This window comes from Coturnix japonica, chromosome 3, assembly GCF_054131305.1.
Source record: "Coturnix japonica strain WE chromosome 3, WE-NBRP24, whole genome shotgun sequence".
Lineage (NCBI taxonomy): Eukaryota > Metazoa > Chordata > Aves > Galliformes > Phasianidae > Coturnix > Coturnix japonica.
In genome coordinates, this window is record NC_140665.1 from 5,449,211 (window position 1) to 5,475,659 (window position 26,449).

Genomic DNA, 26,449 nt, shown 5'->3' on the forward strand with positions numbered 1-26,449 from the left:
GTGTTTATCTTAGCTTACTGCAAAACAAGCTCCTTACATACAGCCACTTGTTCAACTTCCCTTGATTACAGAGAGGGCAGAAATGAAGGAGCCTACTTTCTGTGATCGTCTGCACAGATTTTAAGATGCACTGGAAAGGTTTTGCTCTGTTACCCCTAGCCAGTGAACCATCTTGGTGTGCAGCAAAAAAATGTTATTGGAGGAATATTAGTGAACTCAATGGATTAGTTTCTACAGGATACCATGAGGGTATGTGTGGCAGTAGGCTGCAAAAGCAGCAAGCTGTATTCCCACCTTTGGTGTAAAGAAATGCTGGCAGCAACGAGGAGGATAAAAAACATTTAGTTCTTCCTGGGCCTTAGTGTGTATTTGTTAAATATTTTATATCTAGTCATGGCACCAAGGAGAAAATAATATCTTGTGTTAAATTTAAGTCACTTTGGACTAGCTTTTATTGCTAAAGCTTTTATCTATCTATTTATTTATTAATTTTTGGTACACAAAGTATACAAACTCCCTGAAGGTTCAAACACTCAGAACACAAAGCACTTCAGTTTCACCATGAGGAAACTTCAGTCAAGTTGGCGTCAGCCAGAGATCAGCTTTACTGAGTTTTGAGGCCGCTTATATATATTAGCTACCTCCAAATCCTTCTTTTTTTTATCCCTCAAAATACAATAAAATAATAAAGGCAGCCTCTTGGAAGGGAAGCCAGATCCCTACCTATCTAAACAAAATCATTCAGTCACGTGGTCATGGAGTTCTGGTTCATGTCACACATACACAGCTTTCTTGATCTTCAAAGCTCCACAATAGCAATTCCTTTAATTAGCCAAAACCAACAGCTAATAATTAGAATGACAGAAACTAAATTCTGTTCTCAGACAAATGCGTGCAAATCCTATTTACTTAAATGGAAATAACCCACAGGTGTGCTACACTAGACTCCGGCCACTCTGCAGCTCTGTAGGACTTCAGTGTCTGGAGCTATTCAAAACATAGGCACAGGTAAATCTGCTGAGATCTGATCTGGCTTTCTCCCCCCTCAACAAACACTTTAATTACTTCTTTTTTTTTCCCCCTGCACATTGTTCAAGTCTAAATAGAAGCTTTCAATCCTGAACACTACAGACCTGATTTCTGCCTAAGGAGAAGAGGAGTCTGTCACCAGCCAGATTACATTCCGCAGCAGTGATTATGTGTTACAGGCCTCGACTCTGCATCAGCAAAAATCTACTGTACGGCATCAAATTCAAGGAGTTCAGACATTTTACAGCTCGAGGGTAATGCAATCATTCTATTGCCATGCTATTTACTCCATCCTTCCAGTGCGTTTGTTTGTACTCTACGAAGTGAACTGTAGGTCACCAGGAAAACACTGACAGGAATAGCAAATGAGGAGACGGAATTCAGTAAACCAAGGAAGCAGTGGAATAACATCAGCTCCATTTCTAATGGAAAGAAAAGTTTACAACTTCTTCTTTAGTTTTTTCTTTTTTTGCCTCTCTTGATATTATTTTTTAAGACACAATGAAGGCTTTTAGGCACACATCAGTATATATCTTATGGAATACTTAGGAATATGGAAAACGACACCACGATCCCGCACCCCATTTAGCCTGCGTACAAATCGACATGCGGTTTGTCATCATAGAATTCTCCACTCCAAATATACATTGGTATTTTACTTTCAGTTGGCTTTAGTGCAACAAGAAAGAAACGAAGAACAGTCAGGATGAGATTTCTTGGGTCCCCCCACACCTTCCAGGCGATGACAGCTATTGCTTTAAGTACTTGCCATTAACAACCAGTCACAATGTTAGTGACAGGATGTAACTAGCAGTTACTTAAAGTGATAGATGTTAACATTTTTCTGCTCTTTATGACTCACACTACACCCTAGTCAGAATATTTTAGGAGCTGAAAGCACAGCACAAGGTCAAAATGATGAAGAACATGGAGCCACCGGTTGAGGTACAGAATAAGATGTGTCACTTAAGGAACATTAGGTCAAAGAGAATCCATGATAAGGAACTGTCATGGATTAAAGATTAAGGTTCATCCTTTTAACTATTTCACCTAGGGGGAATTCTCCAGCATTTGGGCATTTTGTTCTTCTACAAATTGAAGAGCAAAGTCAAACTCTACATTGAAAATTACATCTTTGATGTTAACATCTTTTAGCAACTCTACCAATGAGATACGCATTAGGGAAAGACACTTTGATCCAATTTTAGATTGCGCTCAGAAAGACTCAAATGCAGGAAAGCACTTTTCAGAACAACACAGGCATAATGGTAAGCATCTGTGACTTCTGACCATGGAAATATGTAGTACAACGCATGAGGTCTGAAGCCATATACACCATAAGTGAAGTAGAAAGGGACACAGTAAAATTCTCTTGTAGAGGAAGAAAACAAGAATTTTATTGTTCCATGTATTGCTGTGGGTAGTTGATTTACTTGAGCAGCTTAAGCAATGACCGTGATGCAAACACTGCACAACGTTACATTTTATATTATTAATTATGTAAAGTCAGAACATACATAAAACAGCAACGTTTTTCCATTTTATATCAGCAATAATCAGTAAAAATTGCTTTTGTAAATCTAAATCTAACTTGAGATGAAATATACCTCAGAAGAATTAAAGTCTCATGACCGAGGCCAGAAGGAACTTTCCAAGTGTGTGCCATTCTCCCTTGATGTAAAATTAAGTAATAGCTCTGAAAAGCGGTCAGACCACCTACCTTCAGCATCATCTTGTAGGTCTTCAGCCTGCTCTGCTTTGCACTTTGTGGGAGACAGAGGCTGGCCTTTCTGGTCCAATCCTTTAAAATATAAAAAGAAAATATTAAATATGTTATTTTGAAATGGTGTTATCATATCAAATTTTACCACACAAGATATCACAACTGTGAGTACATTTTATCTCGGTACTCCATTCAGTGACTGATGTCTATCTTTCTCTTATGAAAATTAATTACTAAATCACACGCTAGAAAAGGATCATAAGAAGTATCTTTCAGTTGGACCTTGCCTAACTTTGCCGTGACAGAAGGGAAGAAAGATCACGTTAAAACGACCTACTTCTTAACAGGCTCTTAATATCTTTAGGAAAAGAAAAGTTTATAATTTTTAATAGGCAGTTTTTACTGTAATATATATTAAACTGTATTATAGAATTGTGGTGAAATGATTCCCCCTCAGCTCAATTCTCCATTCAATGTAATAACACAGAAACAAATGAATATTGACTGAAATGGGTAATGAAATGGAGAGGCAGGGAATCAAGTTTGATAGCAAGGTAAAGTTAAGGAAATGAAAGTTTTATGAGATAGAAATGTTCTGTTTGGAGGGGAAAAAAAATAAAAATATGGCCTTCCAAACCATTAGGCAGAAAGCAACAGGATGATGAAGGAAAAGGAAATCCTTCTGAGTAAAAGAGTAACTGATGCAGTGAAGTTTAAAGGTTTCCACTGCTTGTAGTGACAGAAGTTCACAGCGCGTAAAATTACATAGTTACGTTTTAAAAATTAAGAGGTTTCATACAACTTGATCAGATTTTTTGTCATCTTAACATAAACATCAAGTTGCCATTTGCTTGCTACGATAGACCTGTAAGTACAAAGTGGTAGCACAGAAAGCCCATTAGCACGGGAGGAAGGCCAAGCTGGAAATTAATCATAAAAGGTATTTGTAAATTAAGATGTTTAATGAAAGAAGGCCTATTAAAATTAGAATATTCTTCAAATAGCTGCTTAACCAAATTCTAGGTTGAAAGCAGAGAACAGCAGATGCATAAAACTCAGTTCACTGCATATACTGAACTTATTTAGCAGCAATAGGAAAATGCATTTTTGTCATTTGACTTTCCACCAGACCTCCCAAGTTCTCATGGCCAGCTGAGGGCTTGGCAGAGGGTGAAACCTAAAGATAACAGATTTTACATGCACGCTGAAAAGACATCTTGAATACTCATAACCAGATAACTTAGGAAAGCACGTGGCCTTTCTTGATTTAGCCCTATCACCATGCTGAAAGAAAGCAAGAATCACCTCCAATCAATTAGCTAATTAGCAACTAGAAAAAAAAAAACACAAAAAAACACAACAACAGAAGAAGGAAAAAATTTACACGTTATTATGAATTGCCTAATGTTCTGAACTATCTGATCTCTTCTGCTGTTGTATATACCCCACACAGTCATCTACTGTCTATGTTGCTGGATACGTAAAAAGCTCTCAGCAACAAAATGCACAGTTCCTCATAAGGGACTCAGCTCTGCCGACAGGTATAGATACTACCCTTCCATATCCTACACAAACAGAGAATTGAAGTGCTAAAAGTTTCCAAACACAAGTAAAATTAAAGAAGGATGTGAAAACTGAACTTGCAGTGTGAAAGGGAATGCTATGTTCTTTTGAGAGAGAAACCATTGGCTTCACATGGAACCCAGAAAGTTACTCAGAAACATTACTGCTCTCCTGCAAACCTGGGTTCTCTGCTGCACTGTAAGTCCTAAAAGAGCAGCTATGAACTTAGAAGATAGCAAGAAATTACAATAAGCTCTAAAATGGAGATCAGCATGGGAGCACTTCAATTTTGTTCTACTTGCTTAATTCTAAGGAACGAACATTACATTTTAGGTCTAAAAGCCCAAACTGAATGTTGTCCTTAAAAATTGCTTCTAGCACAGAATTTCTGTATATACAACTCCATTTAGTTCATAGCATGAAGGGCCTTTAAAGATCAGTGAATAAGTGGTGTAGAACACACTTTGATGTTTAGCTTGCCATCAGGAAGATAGACCTTTCTTGACAGCACTTCACAGAGGACCATGTTCATGTCATTACATTTATTCATCTGAATTTGGGATGCAATTTCAGTATTTAGATGAAATCAAAGTACTATTTATTTCTAGGCAGGTGAGAATACAGAAACAACCATAAGTAAAGTAATACTGTGGGGAAAAGGAGAGGCAAAAAAACCGAAATACACACTTTGTCAACCTTTTACAGAGGTTACTCAAGAGCAATGATGATGTTCAGCAAGAAACTCAGTGCAAAAGAGAGATCCTGAAAAATAACCAGGCTTTTAAAGGCTTTTTAAACCTGCCAACACTCACCCATTCTCTTTAAAAGTAACCTGAATATTTATAATTGACCATATTGATGGATGGCCTCTTTGGTTCTAATGCCACTCTGCACTACCTGCTATTTTTCCCTTCTGGTTTAACAATGATTCACATCAGGGGACCAAACCAATAGGAGGATTTCAGTCAACACTCACCCCTCCAGTGACAAATTTTATCACCTAGCAAACCTGTGAGGCTTCCTCCAAGCCTAAATGTCAAATGTCAATCAAGCTTAAGTGCAAGTGTCCAGACAGGTCTTTCAGGAGTATCTGAACACATTAGTTAGTATAACCAATATCTTAATTGTCAGCACATGGACAGAAAAGGAGGAGGCTTTTACCATCTCAAAATAAATGGTCTTTCTGCACTCCATATAGAACCTTTTCATGTTCATTAACGGACACAGAGGTGTTATCCAAGCAGAATTAGATTACAATAGCAATTTCACTGCTTATTTATTTATTTATTTAGCAGCTTTCCCTCATTTTAGAGACAGAAAGGGATTCAAAACAATGACTTTTGTTGTGGTCAAAATACAGCTCTTCACTGTTTGTGCTTTACAGTACTGTGCATGTCTGTCAGAGCAAGTAGCCAAATACTATGAAATCCTGCTTGCCAACTTCTGTTTAAAAACAGAACACCTACATAGGTGTCTGAACCAATCACCTTCAAAGCTTTTCTAATCATGATCGGGTTTCTGAGCTCTAACACTGGGAGATATCATTCCTACTCTTAGGCTAATTCAGAGGGTTAAGAAACCACTTAAGCCTGACAGTTTCTCTCAAAGTAAGCTATTCCAAAATTCTCATAGAGTTTCAAAATCTTGCTGTGAACAAGTGTTTCCTATTTAGGAAAAGAGAAAGTCTCCCTCCAAAGTAAAAAGTATCCAAGTTTGTGTGAGCGTGTACACAGTGGAATGTACAAGGAAATAGAGTATTTATGCATCATTGTTTGTAGTTGGGCTTCTCTTGATAGAGTCAATGAGATCCTTTGGTCTGACACCCTAGAGCAGCCTATCACTTCTGAAGTAACTAACTGGTGGGCTAAGTAGGATACTTAGGACAGAAACGGCATAACCAGCAGGGAAATATGTATGAACAACTACTAAATGAGAAATATGACAGGTGGGTAGCAACATTTACTCAGGTGAGGTCAAAAGGCCTTGGTACAACATGTGGATTGAAGCCAAAGAGAAGAAAACAGCTTCAGAACTGAAACACTTTTGCATGAGGTAGTTTTTGTGTGTATGTGTGTGTGGTCCTTTTTTGTTTGTTTTGGTTTTATGGTAAGAGAATTAACTTATGTCAATGCATAATAATGCAGCATTACTGCGTATCTGGACTATGCTTCTCATAATAGCACACGGTTCTGTAATTTCCAGATGCAATCACTGCAATTGCGCACATAATTATGGCAGTATTAGGGCTTATTTTGCACGCTTCTACGAATAGGTATGTGAAGTTATGGATATAAAAGCCAAGTCCTTCTGAAGTTAAAGTTTAGAATAATCTTCCATTAATGGAGCTCAAAGCATTATGCATTATGACTCTGCAGCATTAAAACGGGGAAGTTAAAGGAAGGCTATTAGGTCATCCAGTCCTTCTCTTTGCTTACGTAGGATATTACTCATAAAGCTGAGATCTAGAAGTGTGTAAGTCTGTACCCAGCATTACTAAATCTGTTCTTTTGGCTCAAGCCATTCTAACAGCAAACTGTATGAAATATATTAATATCCAAGCTCATTGAATTAAGTGGTGCAGTTAAACTAGCAGCTTCAACAAGAAACAGCATCCAAAATAACAAACACATGGGTTAAAACCTCACAAGTTAAATGCTATTAGAAGAGTAGTCTTGAGTGTGCACATTTACTAAGACTGGGTTATAATTACTTTTAAATATTTTCCTTATTCTAGTGCATCCAAAATATGCAGTGACGTAATTAACTCACTAAAATGATCATTCACATCTGTTTGATTTTACAGTATTAACATAGATATTAATAGAGATTACTCGTCAGACATGCAATTGATATTATTTAACTACTTATTTAGAACAGGAAACATGGGAAGAAAGGCCCTTCTGCAAATTAGGAGATATTTGTACTTCAGGGTGGTAGAAACACAAGAACAACACTTTCATAATGCGTACATCACTCAATAAGGCACACTTAATAAGGTCATGTGTTACTTCTTACTCCCAGACTATTCTTTAGCTGTACCCAAGTTCTAATCCAGCATCTAATGGACATATTCCCACCGACACCAGCTGACACCAAACCAAAATCAATTTTTCTCCCTTTCTCTCTTGCCACCGAGTTTTAATTAGTTCTGTAAAATCTGCAGTATTCTACCATGTTCTTCACACTGAAATTGGTGCAGATATGAATCTATGTCTTATTTAAGTCCCTCTGCTTCTCTCTGTCTTCTTTTGGCTAGACACTGGCCCTTCAGAAACACCTAACCAACATCAAACTGTAGGCACAGAGATTAAGCTGAAATTTAGAATACGGGATCTCTGTCGAGGTCCTACACACATATGTAGTTTGCAACATGCACTCTCCACAAACCCAAAAGTTCTTTTACTTTTTAAAAAACTGGCTTTTATTTTAGTTATTTATTTATTATAAGCACAAGAACTGGAGAAATAACTCCGAAGCAGACAGGATGTGGACAGCTCAACAAAACAGGATCATCAATATTAGTGCCAACTGCTGATTCCATCTGCTGGAGTCATGGCCCATGAAGTCAAATGGAATGAAGAATGATTACTCAATTAATAACCTGAAGTGGCAACTAGATCTTGATACTCAATTTTTCCCTCGGAACTGTGAAAAGTTGAACTCTTTCAAACTGAAAGCTATCTGAATATACAAAATACCAAACCAAAACAAAACCAAAACCCCAAACTGCTCTCAGAGCAGATATGAAATATGCACTTATACATTCTGCAAATGCATCCTATGATCATTAAGAAGTTCATATCCCGCCTTGGTTTCAGATGGGACAGAGTTGATGTTCTTCATTATGTCTGGCATAATGCTATGTTTTGGCTTTAGGAGAAAAACAATGTTGACAATACAGCTATGTATAGTTGCTGCTGAACAGTGCTGTACAGAGCCAAGGACATTTCATTTCCTCAGGTTATTGTGCCGTCCTGACAGTGAGGGAGGCTGCAGGGGCACAAGGAACTGTGAGAGGACAGAACCAGGACAGCCCATCCAACTGCACCAAATGGATATTCCATACCAAATGGCATCATATGAAAAAACTACAGAACTGAGGGAAGTCGGCCAGGGGTGCTGTTGCTAAGCAGGAACTGGCTGGGTATCAGTGGGTGGTGAGCAATTGTTTTGTGCATCATTTGTTTTGTAAATATATACATATATTTAAATTTACTGCTTAAATAATAATAATAATAATAATGATTTTTTATTTATTATATATTTAAATTTAATTAATTAAATTTAATTTACTGTTATTTCACTCTTCTTTCTTAGTAAATTGTTTTTCTCTCAATCTGTAAGTTCTACCTTTTTTCTTCTTTTAACTAAGTACATGTTGATGTCCATCATACCCTACAAACAAGCCTGTGAGATAAACCATGATCTCATCTGTCTTACATGCACAAGGAAGCAGGTATGTGGGGAAATATCTTCTTCAAATGACTTAATTCAGTGATTATTTCTGAGTGCAGCTATGTAGTTTCACCTAAATTAATGAAGGATAAAAAAGAAAGATTTATTTACTTTGCAAAAAAGAAAAGATTGGCTATTGAGTGGAAATACACTTCGTTTTAATGGTAATTTTAAATGTTTAAAAATAAAACTATGTACTTTGCATAATCTCCATGAAAGCAACAAGAGAAAAAATGCAAAATAATTGACTTATAAAAACATACATGCCATGATTACTGTAAAAAATGAAACTGGGAATGTTACATGAATACTGAAAATTCAGCTGAGGGTAATCTTTGGCAAATGTTTATTGTATAATGACAGTCTTCATTTTCCTACTTTTATGTATATATGGTACAACTATATTAATCACACTAATTGCATTAAAATCTCTGAAAGTTCCTATCCAGTAATCTTGACACCAAAAAGTAATTACAATTATATGTAATAAAACCAACAGTCCAGAAAGCCATAAAAGAATGCGTTAATCCATCACAGTAACACATAACTATGTATGTATATCCATGTTTGCACATTTATGCATATCCACTGTTATTAAAGAATTTATAATTTCTAAGCTAATTAACTTGTTGCATAAATCATCATAATCCATTTGTCTTCAGGACATTCTTGCCAGTTTAAGCAGCCAACGCAGCGCTTCAAGAGCTTTTACCTCTGTTTTTTGGCTAGCATACCTCTGCCTTTTTCCAAGTATCTTCCCTTCCCTATCTCATATCTTTTCACAATACAAATAACTGGAAGTTCCAATGCATCATATTCACTGGGCTATGATGGGATCAGGGTCACAGAGACCTGAGAGGAAGTACACATCTATGCACTGTAACAGATGGGTACAAGTGATCAGGAAGCAGAGGCACAGACGAAAAGTGGGGAGAGATGTGCTACATCTAAAAGCAGGTCCTTCACTGCATAGATATCTCTTAAGAAACAGAAGATGTCCATTGAAAGCCTCTAGATAAAGGTCAGCAGAGAAAGTAATGCAGAGTATGGTGGTAGGATTCTGTTACAAATAGACTGATCAAGAAGATTAAGCAGATGAAGCTCTCTTCAGACAGTAGAAGAAATCTTTTGAACTCATATGAAATTTTAACCCTGAAGGAATCTGCTGTGAGGACAACACAGCACTGGAAGCACCTAGAATGTACTGATGGCAATTTCATAACACAAATTCTAGAAGCGACAAAGTGGAGTAATACCTCGCTTGATTTACTACTCTCAAACATGGGAGAATTAGTAGCAGGCATGGCCAGAGATAAAAAGTCAGGCTTTGAGAAATATGAGATGACTGATTTCAGGGGAAGGATGGGAAGATAAGGAGCGAGTAAGGACCTTCCTGCTCATTAGACAGAATGGCCCAAGGAGATAGCACAAAGAAGGATGTCCAGGAATTGATGAGTGAGGAACAACCTGTCTTTGTTGTGCTGAAAGATGGGATGTCAGCAGAAGGCTTACTTGCACAAGAATCATTTGAACAATGCTCTCAGACATAGGGTTTGAAGTTTGAGTGGTTCTGTATGGAGCCAAGAGTTGGACTGAGTGATTTTTGGTGTGTTCTTTCCAACCTGGGATATTCTATGATTTAGGTCAAGGAACTACAACAATATGGTGACACAAAATGAGTGTAAAAAAGTACCCAGGCATGGAATCAGAAAGGCTGAATTTGCATACCAGTAGCAGTTAAAACTAGGTAGGAACATTGGGAATAACATTAAGGGATCTTACAAACATGCCAAGAGCAAAAGCTAGTTCAGACAAAGTATTTCTCAGCTGCTGAACGGAGGAGGCAACCTAGTAATAGACAGAATGAAAGTTAGAGGTGGTCGGCTTATGAGAAAAGCCCTTTCCCATGTCCCACATGTACAAGTGGAGTTTAGGAAGAATAGGAACAGCAAAAAGGCACTAGGCTAACAATAGATTCAAGGAACTAGGTGTACTAATTAGGTGAAATGGGATTCACCTGAATGTGTGGAAGAGCTGGTTGATGTGATTTTAGTACTGCTCTTTATCATCTATTAAGGAAAAAAAAAGTCCCTGACTGCTGGCAAAAGGCTAACAATTCAACAACCTTCAAGAGAGACATGGAAAAGGATGAAGGGAAATATAGGCAATCATTTTGACTTCAGTCCACGGAAAAAACATGTAACACATCCTTTTGGAATGGGGGGAGAACAGTGAATCATAGAATCATTGAATCACAAGTTTGGAAAGGACCTACAAAATCATCTAGTCTAACCATCCTCCCATTACCACTGCTACCACAAGCTACTAAACCATATCTTGTAGCTTCTCATCCAGTGTATACAATACGCTTTTGTATAGCTTTTTGTACGACATACTGCAGCATTCTGAGATTCTAAAGAGTTGGCTGAACAACTGCACCATTAGATGAGCTGAAAATTGGCTGATGTGTAACTGGCAAGTGGTAGCAAGATGAGAACTCCAATAGTCAATTTGTGGACAACGTGGAAATGAGTTCTTTGAAATATCATCCAATCACATTCCATTTATTCAAGAGTTTGCTGGATAGTTTTGCTACTGTTGTCATTGCAAACAAACCACAGCTACTAATCACAATTGCAAAGGACTCAAGAATTGCTGTATCCACACCTTTTTACAAACAGACCGTAGAATTTTAATTATTTCTCATTCATGTTCAAACTAGATACTAACAAAAAAAAGCTCATAAAAGATGATACTAAAAAGTTATTTTCAGCCATCCTTAATATGCATTATATACTATCAGGAATCCTTTTCCCCATGCTGTTAAAAACCAAAGGTGATTTGTAACATTAGCAATGATTGGCACTGCATATCACAACCAAGGCGATTTGTTTTAAGAACCTTTCCAGTTTGGTTCATGCTTCACGGAAGTTACATGTTTGAGCATAAAATATTGTTTACTCACCTGTCTCTTCACTTATTTCAGTCTCTTCATTGTCATCTGTCAAATAAAATAACAATAAAAATCAGGAAACATCCAATATAAAATATTCTGCTATTCAAACTGTACATATCTTAGTTTGCCTTCTCTCATTTAACATTTTTTAGGGAAATCTGGAGGTAGATGGGAAAAAGGTTCCTTTTGCGAAAAGTTACACTTTGGTAATAAAGTAGTTTCATACCATGAGACTTTTTTTAGGAGGAGTAGTGGGAGTGAGTAAAAAAGATCTCCCTTGTTAACATCTGATTAAAACAACATTCCAGAGCCTTAGTCATCCAGTGGAGAGTTCAATGACCACCGAGGTTTCTCAGCTAAGTTCCTCAGTCTATGGACTGTATTTATACCCTCTGAAAAGAATTTGGGCAAGTGCAAGTTCTGTGAGCCTACAATTTCTGTTTAAAGCATGGCATCTTTCAAAGTTCTGTATGTGCATGTTATGACAACATTTGAACCCTAAGGAGTTTGCAGTACTATGATCAATGGCGATGGAAACTAGCAGTAGTATTTAAATCCCAATTTACAAAACTGGAACTTTACACACAAACTCCACTGAGATTCAATACATCTGCTTGGCAGAGCAGGACTTTCAGAAGACACTAAAGGACAACAAGTTACGTTTTTCCTGAGCACACTTCAATCTGGCACAAAGGATCAGGACTGAATAAATTTGCCGCATACTTGACCTTCTTCCTTCTTATTCTAAAAACAATTGCTTTGGAGTTCAAAAAGGCACACTGACCCTTATTTGTACACAGAAACTTTAAGGGGCTCTGATAAGCAGCCTTTGTGATCAAGAAGAGAGAAATTTTGTTGAAGGAAGCCAGTGGGAATCCCGCCATTGACTTGAATAGAACCAGGACTCTGAAACAGTCCCAACGTTTTTCAACCAACCATTCAGAAAGTAGTTGGTTAAGACAAAGCTTATTCATTAATCCATTTCCAATAACATATTCTTCCCATGGAAATGTCTGCAATGAAGCCAACAGGATAAAATTTCAAATTAATCTCAGAAACAACATTAAATCAGCGTAATATAACATCCTAACGCTCATATATCAGCCATTCTTCTCTGGAAGTTCTGAATTGTAGTTCTAAGTGACTTGGAATATAAAATTCCCAGAGCAACAGAAATAGCTTCGAAGTTGGTGATAATGGACACAAACAAGAAATTTGGCGTTATTAAGAGGTAGTCATTATGCAATATAATTACAAAGAGTCAAAGACAGCATTTGTGAACTGATTGTGAACTAAGTGCTGTGGGTTGTTGTGTTCTTGTTTGTTTGTTTGGTGCTTTTTTTTTCTTTTCTTTTTTTTTTTTTTCTTTTTCTTTTTTTTTTCTGGGAAAAGGGACCTAATTCTCACTGAAAGGCAGCACAGACTTTACATCACTTCCAGAAATGGGAGCTGGGCTCCTGCTCATGTTGTGACATGACCTCCAGGTCACTGTGGTGCCTTTGAAAATTCTACTCCAACCTGTATCCAAATCTGAGTTTCCTTTTGGCACACAGCACTCCCCAGTCACTTCCCGTGTCTATAATTCTTACTCTTAAAAAACTAATGCATCTGGTGGAAGTGCTTCTCTGTCATATATAAAGTGATCTCTTTCACTGACCTTGGTGTGGCTAGCTAAAGTGATAAACACCACCTTTAGTTGTCAGAACTCTATGCCAAAACCAATTATTTTGGATGAAAAACATTATTTTAGGAATCGCTATCCAAAAATCTTTTGCTTTTCTCCTGAAAGTATGTTATTACAGGCAATTTCTGGGTTACTGGTTGTGAAGAAATAAAAGCAGATAAATTTTTTCTTCCTTCTTCTTCTTCTTTTTTTTTTTTTTTTAAACCAAAGCTATTATACATTTGAATATAGGACTAAACAAGTGCGCCAAGATTACTAGATTAGATCTGTAATACTAGGTTTTATTTCTCTTGCTCCCTATGCGTGTTTTTACCCCTTGCAGAAGAATCTTTCTAGAGTGATGCATATTTCTAACCAAAGCCAACCAGTCTGTCAGACCCAAAACAAAACTGAGTAAAAACAGAGAAGGGCCCAAGAGTCAGTTTTTGATGCCAGTAATCATTGCAAATCATATCAGTATTTAGAATGCCTAGGAGACAAGGAAGACATCGAATCCAAAACGTTTCATACATTTAAAGACACAAAGTTTTCCAGCTACTAGTTCACATATTGTTCATAAAATCAAGGTATTAAATAGGTGATATATGGGAGAACAGTTTCCAGTCACATATAAAATTATTTACAATTTAGAATCAACCTGTGATTGAAACTGGCCCTCTAACTCTCACATTACATGGGTTAACTATATCTCAAAAGATCAGAGAGCTTTGCATTTGAGTGCAATTTGCTCGGTATGCATACATTTGTATAAATTACAGGCTTTGTGGTATATTCGTGTATCAAGAGATGTCAGTTACCTCTTCATTACCCTCTCCCTTGTTAATTTCTGAACTTGGTGAAACAAAATGATTGCACTGTACCAGCTCCTACTGGCACAGGAGAATGAGGTACCACCTTCTGTCATATACATATTTTTTTTCCTTTGTCTCGCTGGTCAGGTTCTTTCTCTGTCTCACAAGCCACTGCATACAAGCAAGTGCAAGCCAGATGGCTAAAATCATCAATCTGTGTTAAGATTTATGCTAAGAACAATGAGGTGAAAGGCTCTAAATACCGCTGCTAATCCCCAAAGCCATTAAACCACCTCTTCCTTGTTGCTCATACTTCTATTTGCATTGTTCTTCAAGTTAGCACAGGGAGAGTCTACACTATCCAAACACCTTTCATTTCTAAGTATGCATGCCTTGTGGAGCTCAGACAGCAGAGCCAGCTCCAAGCTGCTCCAAACTGCTGTTTTGTCTGTACTCAGGGCCTGCATTTCAAGCTCCTGGGCACTCCCCAGCAGTGCTGCACACCGATGGCTCCTTCCTGCCTTCTCCTTCTCCCTTTCCTCAGCCTCTTCATCTCATCCTTTAGTATCTGCTCATCTTCTTAGCACTTCCTGCTGTTCCCTGATTTCCATCCTACCCACGTGTCTCAGCTGCCTCTGTCATGCAAGCATAGCTGCAAAGACTGGACACAACTGTGAGAAGGGCTGGGAGAACACAATGGGATCAGACCTCTCCCTTCTGTAGCCTGCATACATACACCATGGCAAGCAGAGCAATGGGATGGGCAGAGCAGTACAACAGACGGAAGGGACAAAATGGGGATTATAATACTGATACAGATGCCTCCAAATAAAACCTGTCCAAAACACATAGAACCTTTCAGCAGTGAGAGCCTCAGACATCCCATTGAGATTTTATGTTGTATAAAAGCAGGGTTCTGGCTGAAAAGATTCCTGCCCTCAAGCATTTGCCTAGCAGGGACTTACTTGATGATCTGCCCATCCAGATCCCACTAGAAGAACAGAGGCTGTGTGGCACTACAGTTTCAAGACAATGGATACCATTTTAGGGCAGTTTCTGCTCGCTCAAATGAAAAGCTTCTTCTGTCAAATCTTGCAGTGGGTGGCAGCATGAACCAGGCTACCAGCCCACTGCAAACTGCCTAAGCCATGACAATATTGGATTTCCTGCAGTGGAAAAGACCGAGCACTCACTGTCCTTATTCCTCTTTACCACATTTGTTTTTCTGAAACTTTGTTCCACAGCATCACCCACCTATCTGCACAATTACATTAACAGCTTGACGAGCTTTCTAACACTGTATCTATTTTAAGTGGGAATAAAAAAATCACTTTTTTTTTTTTTTGGATAACATAGGACCACTGCTGCTACCTGACAGGAGCTTCATAATAGAGTACAGACTCCATCTCAGCAAAGATGCTCGGTAGCATAGTAAGGCACATACGAACACCCCAGGGCTTGACAAAGCCTGTGTGTACACACAAGGCTCACAGTAATGAAGGAGCTCATGAGCTCTTTTGGCTGCTCTGAGCCCTGCAAGTCTGTTCTCAGACCTGATACAACCGACTGACCAACGGCACAGAAAATGGGAAGGTTTTCTTTGAGAAAAGGCAGATTGGGAAACTTCTGCCTGATGAGATGAGCCAAGACAAGGCCTGACTCTTATCACATCTACTTGTAAAAGAATATTCTCAGAATGAGCAAATCCTCAACAAAAGCAGCACATCCTTCTGCTTTGGAAGGAGAAGTAAAGCTTCTGAGCATTTGTACCCCGTAATCCTCCTTACCCGAACAACAGGTGCTATATAAACTCCCACCTGGTGCTGAGCAAGTTTGATGAAATTCTGTTTACTCTGTTTTGATTACGCAGAAATTTCCACTGATAAACCACACATCCCGGCCTCACTGCAGCATCAGTGCGGTTTTTCCTCCCATGTTGCTTGGTTACACCAGTCCCACAACACCAGAACCTCGCTGAATGTAAAACGTTTGTAGCTTTTGAAGCCATATCAAATAGAAATCCATAGTACCAGCCTTCTAAGAAGTTACACTTCTCTTTTTTTTTGTCACCACAAAGATGTCTTTTATGCATCATATCACTCAATCTGCAGTAAAATGCATATACCCATATGAAGCCTCGGGTTGCCTACAAAGGCAACGGAGCGGCTGCTGTTCCCACTGTGGGTGAACTGGACAGCAGAGCTGCAGTGCAGGAAGTAGCGCTCGCAGCCAGGATCAGATTTGAATTTCTATTTTCCAGATGCTTCTCCCTTACCCTCTTTGCAAAAAATACGCATGTTTTTTTAAGAAAAGAACCTATTTCTAAACTTCCTTATTTCTTCCATGCCTTGAAATACTTAAAACAACTGAGTTTTGTTTACCAAAATGTTCCAGTGAATTTCTCACCCATAAATATGCCAGTGTAGCATTCACACGCAAAATGTTATGGTTTAGAAATGTGTCACCACATGCAAATACAAGCTTCTAACAAAATCTCATCAGTAACCTAAGACAGGCAATCAAATGAGACAAACACAAATTTAACGGCATCCTTTGCAATTAGAAGCACTCAAGCACATGAAGTGACTCAGCAGCAGTGTCCGGAGAAGACGGTGTATTTTTGAGCGTGATGTGAAATGCATCTGCATTGTTTTACATGGTATCTACAACACTATGCAAGGCAGCAGGAAGAAAAGGTGCCTGTTCAAAATTTCATACCTGGAAGACATTATACAGAAAAGATTATAAGAAAAGGCTTATGCTTGTTCACCTCCTTCTGCCAGGCAACCATGTGCTAAGGACCAAACAGAACAGCAAAACATTTTCCTTCCCACTACCAGCTTCTTCCTCTGCATATCACTTATAGACTACAGTGACTAATAGCCACTGCTGGACCAGTTGGTTGAGTTAATCTCCTTTTCAACTCTGTTTAATTCCTGCAGGGTCTGCAGCACCTAGCAAGCATTCCTACTCCCTAACTACGTGTTGGTAGGAAATTACCTTTTCTTTTTTATATAAATTCTGTTTCATCATTTCCTGGAATATTTCCTGGCACTTCTTGTGTTGCAAGAGAGAGCAAATAGTGGCTCCAGACTCACCTTGTGGTTATCGCACTCATCATTTTCCCTGCCCTCTCCCACACTGCTAACACACGCAGCAGCCCAGTACTTTTATATAACCCACTGCCTGTCCATACTGTGATCTGAGCAGTGCTGTTGCTGCTAACAAGAAAGAGGCAAGCAAACAACTTTCTTTAGCTCATATACAGTAGAAGACAACACCATATAAGCCTGTGTCGAACGGTGTACAATCAGAGGATTTAAGCCTCGTGCCTGAGGTGACCAATACTTGCAACACAACCAAATACAAGGGCAGTACTCTGTCAGCAGACTACCAGGAAATAATTCAGAAGAGATCATACCAGGAAGCTTCGTTGTGATTCAGACTGAATCAGAATTACCCACTACCATTTCTAAGGGACTGGCAACCCGCTGATGTGTTAGGAGGAACTGGGATCCTTCTCCCGGTCTCTGTCTCCAAAGTTGCCCCTGAGCTGCTTCTTGTTCACCATCCTGCCCCTACAGACCATCTGTAGGATGGAGACACTGGCAGAAAGGACGAAGAAAGCAACCTCAGCGTGAGGTTGGACTGGCACAGTCACTGCCATGGCAAATGAAGACAAAAAACAATAGAAAAAATTAGTTTCACAGTTCTATGAATGCCTTCAGACCTTAGTTAGCTTGATTTTATGAGGTAAGTTGTTTCAGACACATCTTGAAGTGGATGGGTATTCTAAGCCTTACGGCTATATGAAACTTTTGGATTGAGAACAAATTTCACAGCGAGCTATTTACATCGGAGTGCACTCTGTCAGAATCTGCAGGTGCTCTAAGAGAGAAATAGAGCAAAGCCATCATCCTATTGTGGTGTGCAGGCTCCTCCAGCTCGCTCAGGCAGCTGTGCTTCTTTAGGATCCTGTGTTACAGAGGGACAGGCAACCACCACTGGAAACAGCAAGGCTGTGCCACCTCCCTGCAGTGTGGACTCAAGTCCTTGGCAGGCAGGTGAAGACCAAAGGCCTGCAGGCTCCCTTAGCTGAGCCCCCCTGTACCCTAAAGCCCTGGTGGCCTGAACCAGTCGTGAACCACAACCGTGTGACTTAACATGCAAGCCCCTACCCAGACCAGACCTCAAATAAAGGGTATCAGGGACTTCCAGTAAGCCACCTGGCACCTATCCATGAAGTAAAATAAAGCCTATGAAAAAAATATTGTGTGGAATCCATTCAGGTGACAAATTAACACAATGAATCTGCTTGTGAACATTGCAAATGCAAATAAAGAGGCAAAATTTATCAAATGAATTACCCATTTGATACAGAATGACTTACAAAAGGCTAACTTATGATTCCTTTGCTCACGCTGGGGCCTGTCGTAGTCCCAGTGGGTTCTGCCATATTAAGTGAAGAGGGGATGCTCCTCAACACTAGCACAGCAATTACAAGCTCTGCTTAACAGTTCAGTCACGTATTAGTGCAAGGATCTGCCTTTTTAATACAAAGCCCTTCATTCAGGCATTTAGACAGTTTCCAATTTGATTCCAAGCCTGGTAGATCTCTTTACAACGAATTTCCTCTGCAATTAGAAGATATTTGCACATTTATGCACAACTTCCTATTTGCAAATCGCATCCTCCTAAAGTAATAGAAAGATTAATAGAGAACAGTAGTTCTCATTCGCATTGCTTTGGATAGGGTGGGTAGCATTCTGGCATGCAGGGTAAAAGCAGAAAATGCACTAAATGTCATAACCTGGAATAGAAGGGAGAGAAAGCTTTTCAAGAAGCAATTTCTCTCTCTCTCTCATCACCAACTGATATCGCTCACAAAAAAAAAGAAGAAAAGAAGAACAAGCTGTTGTGCTCAGCATCCTTTCAATTAGCACTGAAAGGACACAGTCTAAAAGCTTGCATCTTCCATCTATCAATTGGTCTAATAAAAGTGCAAATCTCTCAGCAATTTTAGTGATGCTTTAGTGAAGTAATTTTGTTACTGTGTTTATACTAGTAAGAGTAATATCACCTGAAACGGGGCAGCTTCATCGTATGTACCTTTTATGACATTATTTTTGCCTAAAGAACTTCTTAAGAAAAAAAACCACATATTTCCCTCTCCAATCCACTGATAACAGGTGGTAGATTCAGAAGGGCTTTAAACATTGCAATTTAAGACAAGCTTTTCATAATATACAATAGTCACTGTGAAAAATAAGCATTTGCTAAAGGTCTCTATAAGATTATCTATCTGACATACTAAATAGCTGGCTATACACAGGACACAGGAGAAAAATAAGGTGCCTCTGCCTCCAGCTGACAACCGTGTACAAATATGCTTAATTTTACTCACATGAATAGCAACTGAGGAGCACATGTAACTGTGAGGTAAATGTTAGCAAGTCCAGCTTTTCAAGGGGAACGTTTTCATTCCTTTTCCTGGTATGTCTTATAAATATATATTTAGCAATACAAGTAATGCCTGGATTCCAGGCTCTGTGCAGGATTCTATTAGAGGAGACAATGAATTTCAAGAGAAAAAACAATACAAATATCATTGGCTTTCCTGGAAAGCTCACACTTAATACCAGTAGCAATGAATCCAGTGAGGTAAGAAGTACATATCTGAGCCAGGATTACAGGCAAGGACATTTTATTTGCCTGAAGGATATGCAGTGAGACATCATCTCAGATTAACCAGAGAGAATATCACTATGCAGCTGAAGAGATGATGATGTCTGGGCTATTTCATTCCACCAAGAGAGAGAACACAAAGAAAAAATAAATAAATAAGTCACCATTTGTCTCACCTCATGTGTGAAAACAGTGATTGATTTTAAGCACCAAAGGTTGGTTGTTGCCCTACAAAAAACCTTTCATTTTCGCTCCTTCCCTACCAGGACGTTCATGAAGTTCTCAGCAAAACCTCAGAGATTCCACGCTATATGAATCAGGACACTTTTCCTTCTAAAATAATGCTTTCCTATGCCATTATAGGGATGAGAACCTGACTCTAAGTTGAAGCTTATATGGCATTACCATCAGAGCATGTTGACTTTGACTGAGGCTCTGTACAGGTTACTGCTTACTAAGACTGGATCTGAAATGCTGAGGCTTTGACAACTGCTCTGTTACTGAACAGCTACTCTACACTTCTAAGATACGAAATTACTTAGAATTCTGCTTCTTCCCCTATATATTTAAAGTTTGCAAATGACAAAGCTCTTGGCAGTTGTCTTAATATCAGTACTATTACTCAACTAATTTCTTTGGCATCCTTCTCACAAAATAAGTCTAATGATATGTTCAACTAATGGAACAATTTCCCTGTATCTATATTCCACTTACTCTAATGCACTGAGGTGTAACTCTAGCTTCATTTCATTATCACTTGACTAGCTTAAGCACTTGGATGTCTTTTTGGATTTATTAATGCACTAGGTTTAAGGTAATAACTATTTATGTATATAACTCCATGAATATATTCTTCTTTATAAGCATTTTTGTCCACATCTATTAATGCAGATATATTTTGTAATGTTTCTGAATGTGAGATGCACATTTAAAAACATCTCAGTGTTTTTTGCTCTACGCCTCAAGTAATATCACAGCGTTATTCCTTCCTGTGAATGCTCAGATAACTGAAAAACAAACAAACAAAAAAAAAATGCCATAACAGTTTTGGCAGTTCCTGCCAGAGTCTAAATATCAGGAATTTATTGCCAAAGGTGTGGACAGATGCTAATTCCTTGACACAGAACCATGCTGAATCCTTTGTGGAAGAAGCCAGTCTTGAAGGGAGATGGAATGTTCCCTACAGGAGGAGAACTTACTGAAGCTTACATTAGAGCTGAATGCAGATACCAGTTGACAAGAGAAAGAAAAAAGAAAGAAACAGTACTTTGGTGATCAAAATTAAGACCTATGGCTAATGATGTCCTCCTCATTCAGCTACAGACAATTTATGATGGGGCAAACTTCAACCTATTTGCTGTGGTGGTGGTACCAAGCAGAAAAGTGCCATTTCAGCACAGCAAAGGAAGCCTGACCCTGAACATCAATCATTAGGGCACTCCTCTGAGACAGAGAAGCAGATACTGATCTTTTCTCCAGGGACACTATCAAAGTCATTTCGTTTGTACCCATCTTTTCTGCCACTCTCCTCATAAGCTGCACATCTAAGTGGCTCCTGTAAGAGCATACCACACATCCGTGGTGTTACAAGAGATTAAAATCAGATCTCCCAAATTGCTGACTACTGACCTAAACACAGGAAATCCTTCACTGACTCGGGTGTAAAACTTTAGAAGCCAGCTCAGTGCTTTTAAAGCTCCAAGTTTAACAGTCAGTAGGTGCTCATGTCCTGGAAACCTGCACTATTAAAGCATATCAAAATCAATATTCTGAATCATTAATGGTGAGAAAATTGTCTATGAGAATAGGTCCTAGGATTTTTTGGAAGCCTATACCAAATTATGGCTGCTGAGAAGTAGAGCATCTTTCTCCTGCATGGGCATCAGATGGTCCTTTTCCACAGTCACACACCTGCAAACTGCTGGATGTTACTGCACATTAGAGGGTTTCCATCACCACTGCCTTACTCCAGTCATGTATAAGTGACCAGTTTTAGTTTGATTTAAAATAAAGAAACAAATAAATGAAAAGAATAAAAAAGTTAAAGCTTTACATGCATGAGAACAGATATGCTCTTAAAATTACAGAACTATGATACAACGAATCACCCGCACAGTGTAGCATAAGGCAAGTCTTTACACACTGCAACATCTAACCAGCTAGACCCTCACTGTTCAAGACTTCAACAATGCCATATTTTGACAACTCAAAAAAAGAAGTGGATCTCCCTTTTAACCCTCTTTCCCCCTTTAGTTTTGTCACGCTTCAACACCTGAAGCATCTCGCTGCCTCCGGGGCTTTCAAACCCAAGTGGGCTTTACATTTGTAGTAACAACAAAAGGCTTTCATCTGGAATTTCAGAGACTTCAGTGATGAAGTTCAGTATTAATACTCTAATTTGTTGACAAACTGCTGCAGTAGCTTACTCTGCCTCCATCCAAAGGCAGAGACATAGCACACTATCCAGATTAGATGTGAATGCAGTCTGAAGTGAATGTTCACTGTGCTTCATACCAGAATATTATTACACAGTTAGGCACTGTTCTATGCTACCTAAATTACTCAATATGTCTGTAGCTTTGAGATCACTGCAAACTGGAGATTACAAAGTTATTAGTTCTAGTGAGATAAGACAGAAACACCACAATATCCATACTACCAGTAAAAGTCAAAGGGAAAAAGAAAACCACTGTGGCTACTATGACAACATAGTCCTTTAAAATGAACTGAGAATCTCACCACACACCCAAGATCTGCTTCCCATTATTCACAGGCCTGTTCCAACAGGCACTCAGTGTGGGGAGTATTTAAGTGACTGCCATTTCAGAAATGGGTGATTAAAAAAAGAAGAAAAAAAAGACTAAAATCTGGATCTTATCACATAAAGCAGAACTGACGTCAGAGAAAACAACATAAAACAGGAGAAGGTTAGGGTTGATTAAAAAAAACCCACTACCCTAACACAGATTTCTAATGATGTACGATAAAAATAAATCACAGTTGCTTATAGGAAGGGTGTGAACAAATTTACTATCTACTAGGTTTCTGGCATTCTAGAAAGTAACCTCCTGTGTGAAACCTAAGATGAATGGCTAACATTTCCCAAGTGCTCCGGTGAGAGCCATCTTTCTCCAATTCATTCTCGCACAGGGACAGCTCAGGTTTAAAGTTCCCATTCAGACACAGTTGGGCTCTAACCCCCGTGGTATGTTTTAAGATGCAGAGAAACCCTACCAGCACTATTAATGAAAGAGTAAAACATACACTGTGTGCATGGACAAGCCATATACACTAGGAGCTATATACATTAGTGCAAATCACCTTCCTCCCAGTCAAGAGAACCAGTGCCACACACCAGCTTTAAGGAGGAGATATGGATTACAGTAAGGACTGAAGAAACTAGCAGTACTGAGCATAGAAGAGCAGGCCTAGATTTTGCAAAAGCAGCATCACAAACAGTTTTAAACGTCTGTGTTTCACCAGCATCACAGCCTCTTTGTGCAGCTGATCTCTAAAGAAAGTTCACATTTTAATACTTGGCATAGGCAGTGAAAGCAGAAAGGATGCCGACTGTTGCCTCTTCCTGCATTGTTTTTTGCAGTCAGATGGCATTAAATTACCATACCTACCTATAGGGAAAACCTCGCCCATTCTCTTCTTGAAAATTTTGTAGTCGACCTCCAAAAAGACACAGAAGATGATACGATCCACCTGCAAGAAACAAAACCATTCACAATGAAATGAGCGCAACAATAAACACCAGCAATAATAGTTAATACCAACACTGCTTTATGCTTCAGGCAAGCAAGGAAACATCACAGGGACACGTGTTTTGATTTCATTGTGCATCTGCATTGTAATTTATAAAATAACATTTGCAATTGCAGTTCAAAACTGTATTCTTTGTTAACTGCCTCCTGTTTATGCAAACCACTCTTGAGCATAGTATAAATTACTTTTGGCATTCGAGATGAGTACCAGGATGCAATGTTTGATGAAAGTGTCACATGGGGGGTTTCTAATAAGCATACAAAAGAGTAAACGGGCAAGCAAAGAGCTCTTTTTCCAATCTTTGTTGGGCAAACCTATTTGCAAAACCATTTAGTACTTTAAAACGGCTTTAAAAGGTTTAATGTGTTTTTAATTTACATGAAATCACTTACTCTTGCTATAATACAAGCAAAATGAAGTAAAAACAAAAGCTGATTAGATGACAGGTAGCACACAGGGTAAATAAAACATTTAACATGTCGACTACTTAGTGAGGCTGAGCCTATCAATGAAACCACAGCCCACAATGCACACAGCACCCACACACTAAGGGTTCCAAATAAACTAGGATGCATTTTGTGTGAAAGGCTTTTCTAAAAGGGATAAAAATGGCAAACAAAATAGCAATCAAAATTCCAAAGCCTTTAAAACTGGAAAACACCACAGTGGACTCACTCCAGCTGTGCTATTTCTTTATCTGTTCATCTAGCCCAGAACAACTCAGGGAAGGAGCAGTGGAAGAAGAGAAGACCCATGCAAGGCTGAGCTGCAGGACCCACCCATCCAGTAATTAAGTTTTTCTTTGAGGGGCCATAAGAGCATAATCAGAAAAGGATGAAGTCTGAGCAGTGGGGAATTCAGCTCCCTGCTTGCCATTTCACTGCCCTCGTGATTCCATGGGCAATAAGCTGAAATGCTGCAGCAGAGCTGCTTGCGAGCTTCATGCTACAAAGGTAGCAGCCCCTCCCCAGAAGAGAAGCCTGCAGGATGGACACTCACAAAAAAGTGCCTTCTTTCCATTATCGTCACTAGAAAATGCTGCCCTTTTGCTAGAGTTGCTCTTTGAAGCAAGTCCAGGTCTTGGCTTCAAAGATACCATTATACTAGAGCAGCTTGGACCGTCATTTTAGAGCTCATTTTGAAGCAGCCTAGTAGAATAAGGAATGGAATGAGAGCAGGCAATAATCAGTTATTCTGGAAAGTCCTGGTGGTTGGTAACAAGGACATCTCCCAAAGACAACTTCAAAATGCTGGACTGTGTCATTAGCTACTCCTCACAACAGATAAAATAAACTAACAAACAAATGTTGGTGAAGGCCATGGGCAAAAAGGGTGTATTCATTTGCGTACCCATGTATTTATAACACAAAGCATCAGTGGTGTTTTTACAGCCATATTTCACCTATCTAATTGTTTCCACATCAGCAAAGTTGAGCTTTCAGGATGGAATTATATTGTCTATCTTGTACAACGTGATTTAGGCTTGTGCTGGGGCAGCCCTGGACTGCTGTCTTCTATCCCCTGAGCAAAGCAGATACTCGAGCATTACAGTGATAGGTGCAATATGTGCACCAGACAAAGCAGCAAGGATGGGAACTTACAAGCCCTAGGAAGAATCATACTCCCACACAGATAAGTTCTGAGCTGTCTGGCCCTCTGTACAATCTCACATTCTCTGCTGTAAACACTACAGACATTTCCCTCATTTTCTATAGTTTGGCTTCTCAAGGTGTTCCCTTTACTTGTATTTATTCTGCGCAGCTGATAATGATAAAACTTTTGCAATCAGGAGAATTTCTGCTACTTCTAATATAATTCCTTAATTTAAAGATAGGGAATCTCTCCAGAAATGGCATGCTATTTCATATTTTCCAGCATCCTGACTATACGCGTCCTGCGTATAAACCTGTTCAATTTCTTCTTGGTGTGAGAAAAAAGAGCTCTATTTTTAAGTATGCATAAGATATTGTGATGACAGCCGAAATCCTGTGTTTATCTGATTGAATGGCATGTGTTGGCAGATAGTAAATCTGAAATTAAACCATATTCTATCATCCTGCCACTCACTGACTATTTTATCTAACATCCCCAGCTAAAATAACTTGGAAATTAGGTACGGGAAGTAACCCTTGTCCTTACTGTTTCCGTTCCAGCTACAATAAGCTGCAATAAGGAAAGGTTTAATCTGAGTGGACCCAAAACTCTGTAGCCTGCTGACTCAGAAAAGCTCAGCAGGCCTCTTGGGATGCGTGCTCATGAAAGGTGCTCCTTGTTCATAGAGGAGAGCTCTCCTATTGCATCTGGGACATGGTAGCAGATGAGCAGTTGGTTGCAGTCCCTTTGCAGAAGGCAGGCAGGGACCCCGAGGGACCCCGTGTAGGTGCCTGGCTCCTCCACAGCTGACCAAGCACCACTCAGCTGCAATGCAAGTCTAAAGGAGCTGCAAGCTGAAGCTATTAAAGCTCATCCTTGATCGACAGCTCCTTTTTGGTAGCTGGTGTTAAAATCAGCCAGCCCCTGTCAGAGAGCTTTATCAAATTCTGCTCGCTTCACAGTTATGAATAATGGGATCAGAGAACCCCAAAATTAAGAGCGCCGTAACATAGGAAGAAGGGAGTTAAATTGCATGAGCTGTTCACTTAGTAGGCAGCTTTGCAGCCAAAGGTTGTGAGTACATTGATTTTCTTTTTCAGTTGTTTTTTATCCTTGGGACCTGCTCTCCTTGCTAGGCTGCATTTACTTTTGAATGGGATCCATTCCTGGTGATTTTGCTAGCAGCACTAAATGGAGAT

General features: G+C 39.1%; 1 protein-coding gene across 7 annotated transcripts in view; it reads right to left on the bottom strand.

The window, feature by feature from the left end:
* Positions 1-26,449, bottom strand: part of MACROD2 (mono-ADP ribosylhydrolase 2) — a 789,463-nt gene that overhangs the window by 64,221 nt on the left and 698,793 nt on the right. For 4 of the 7 annotated variants that reach the window (XM_015856727.3, XM_015856726.3, XM_085542410.1 and 1 more), the window contains exons 9-11: positions 23,516-23,597; positions 11,736-11,771; positions 2,750-2,830 (exon numbers count right to left, since the gene is read on the bottom strand). In XM_015856727.3, coding sequence (XP_015712213.2) covers positions 2,750-2,830; positions 11,736-11,771; positions 23,516-23,597 — 199 coding nt within the window. The remainder of the gene's footprint in view (positions 1-2,749; positions 2,831-11,735; positions 11,772-23,515; positions 23,598-26,449) is intronic. The other 3 variants (XM_085542412.1, XM_085542411.1, XM_085542408.1) reach the window with 1 other exon arrangement.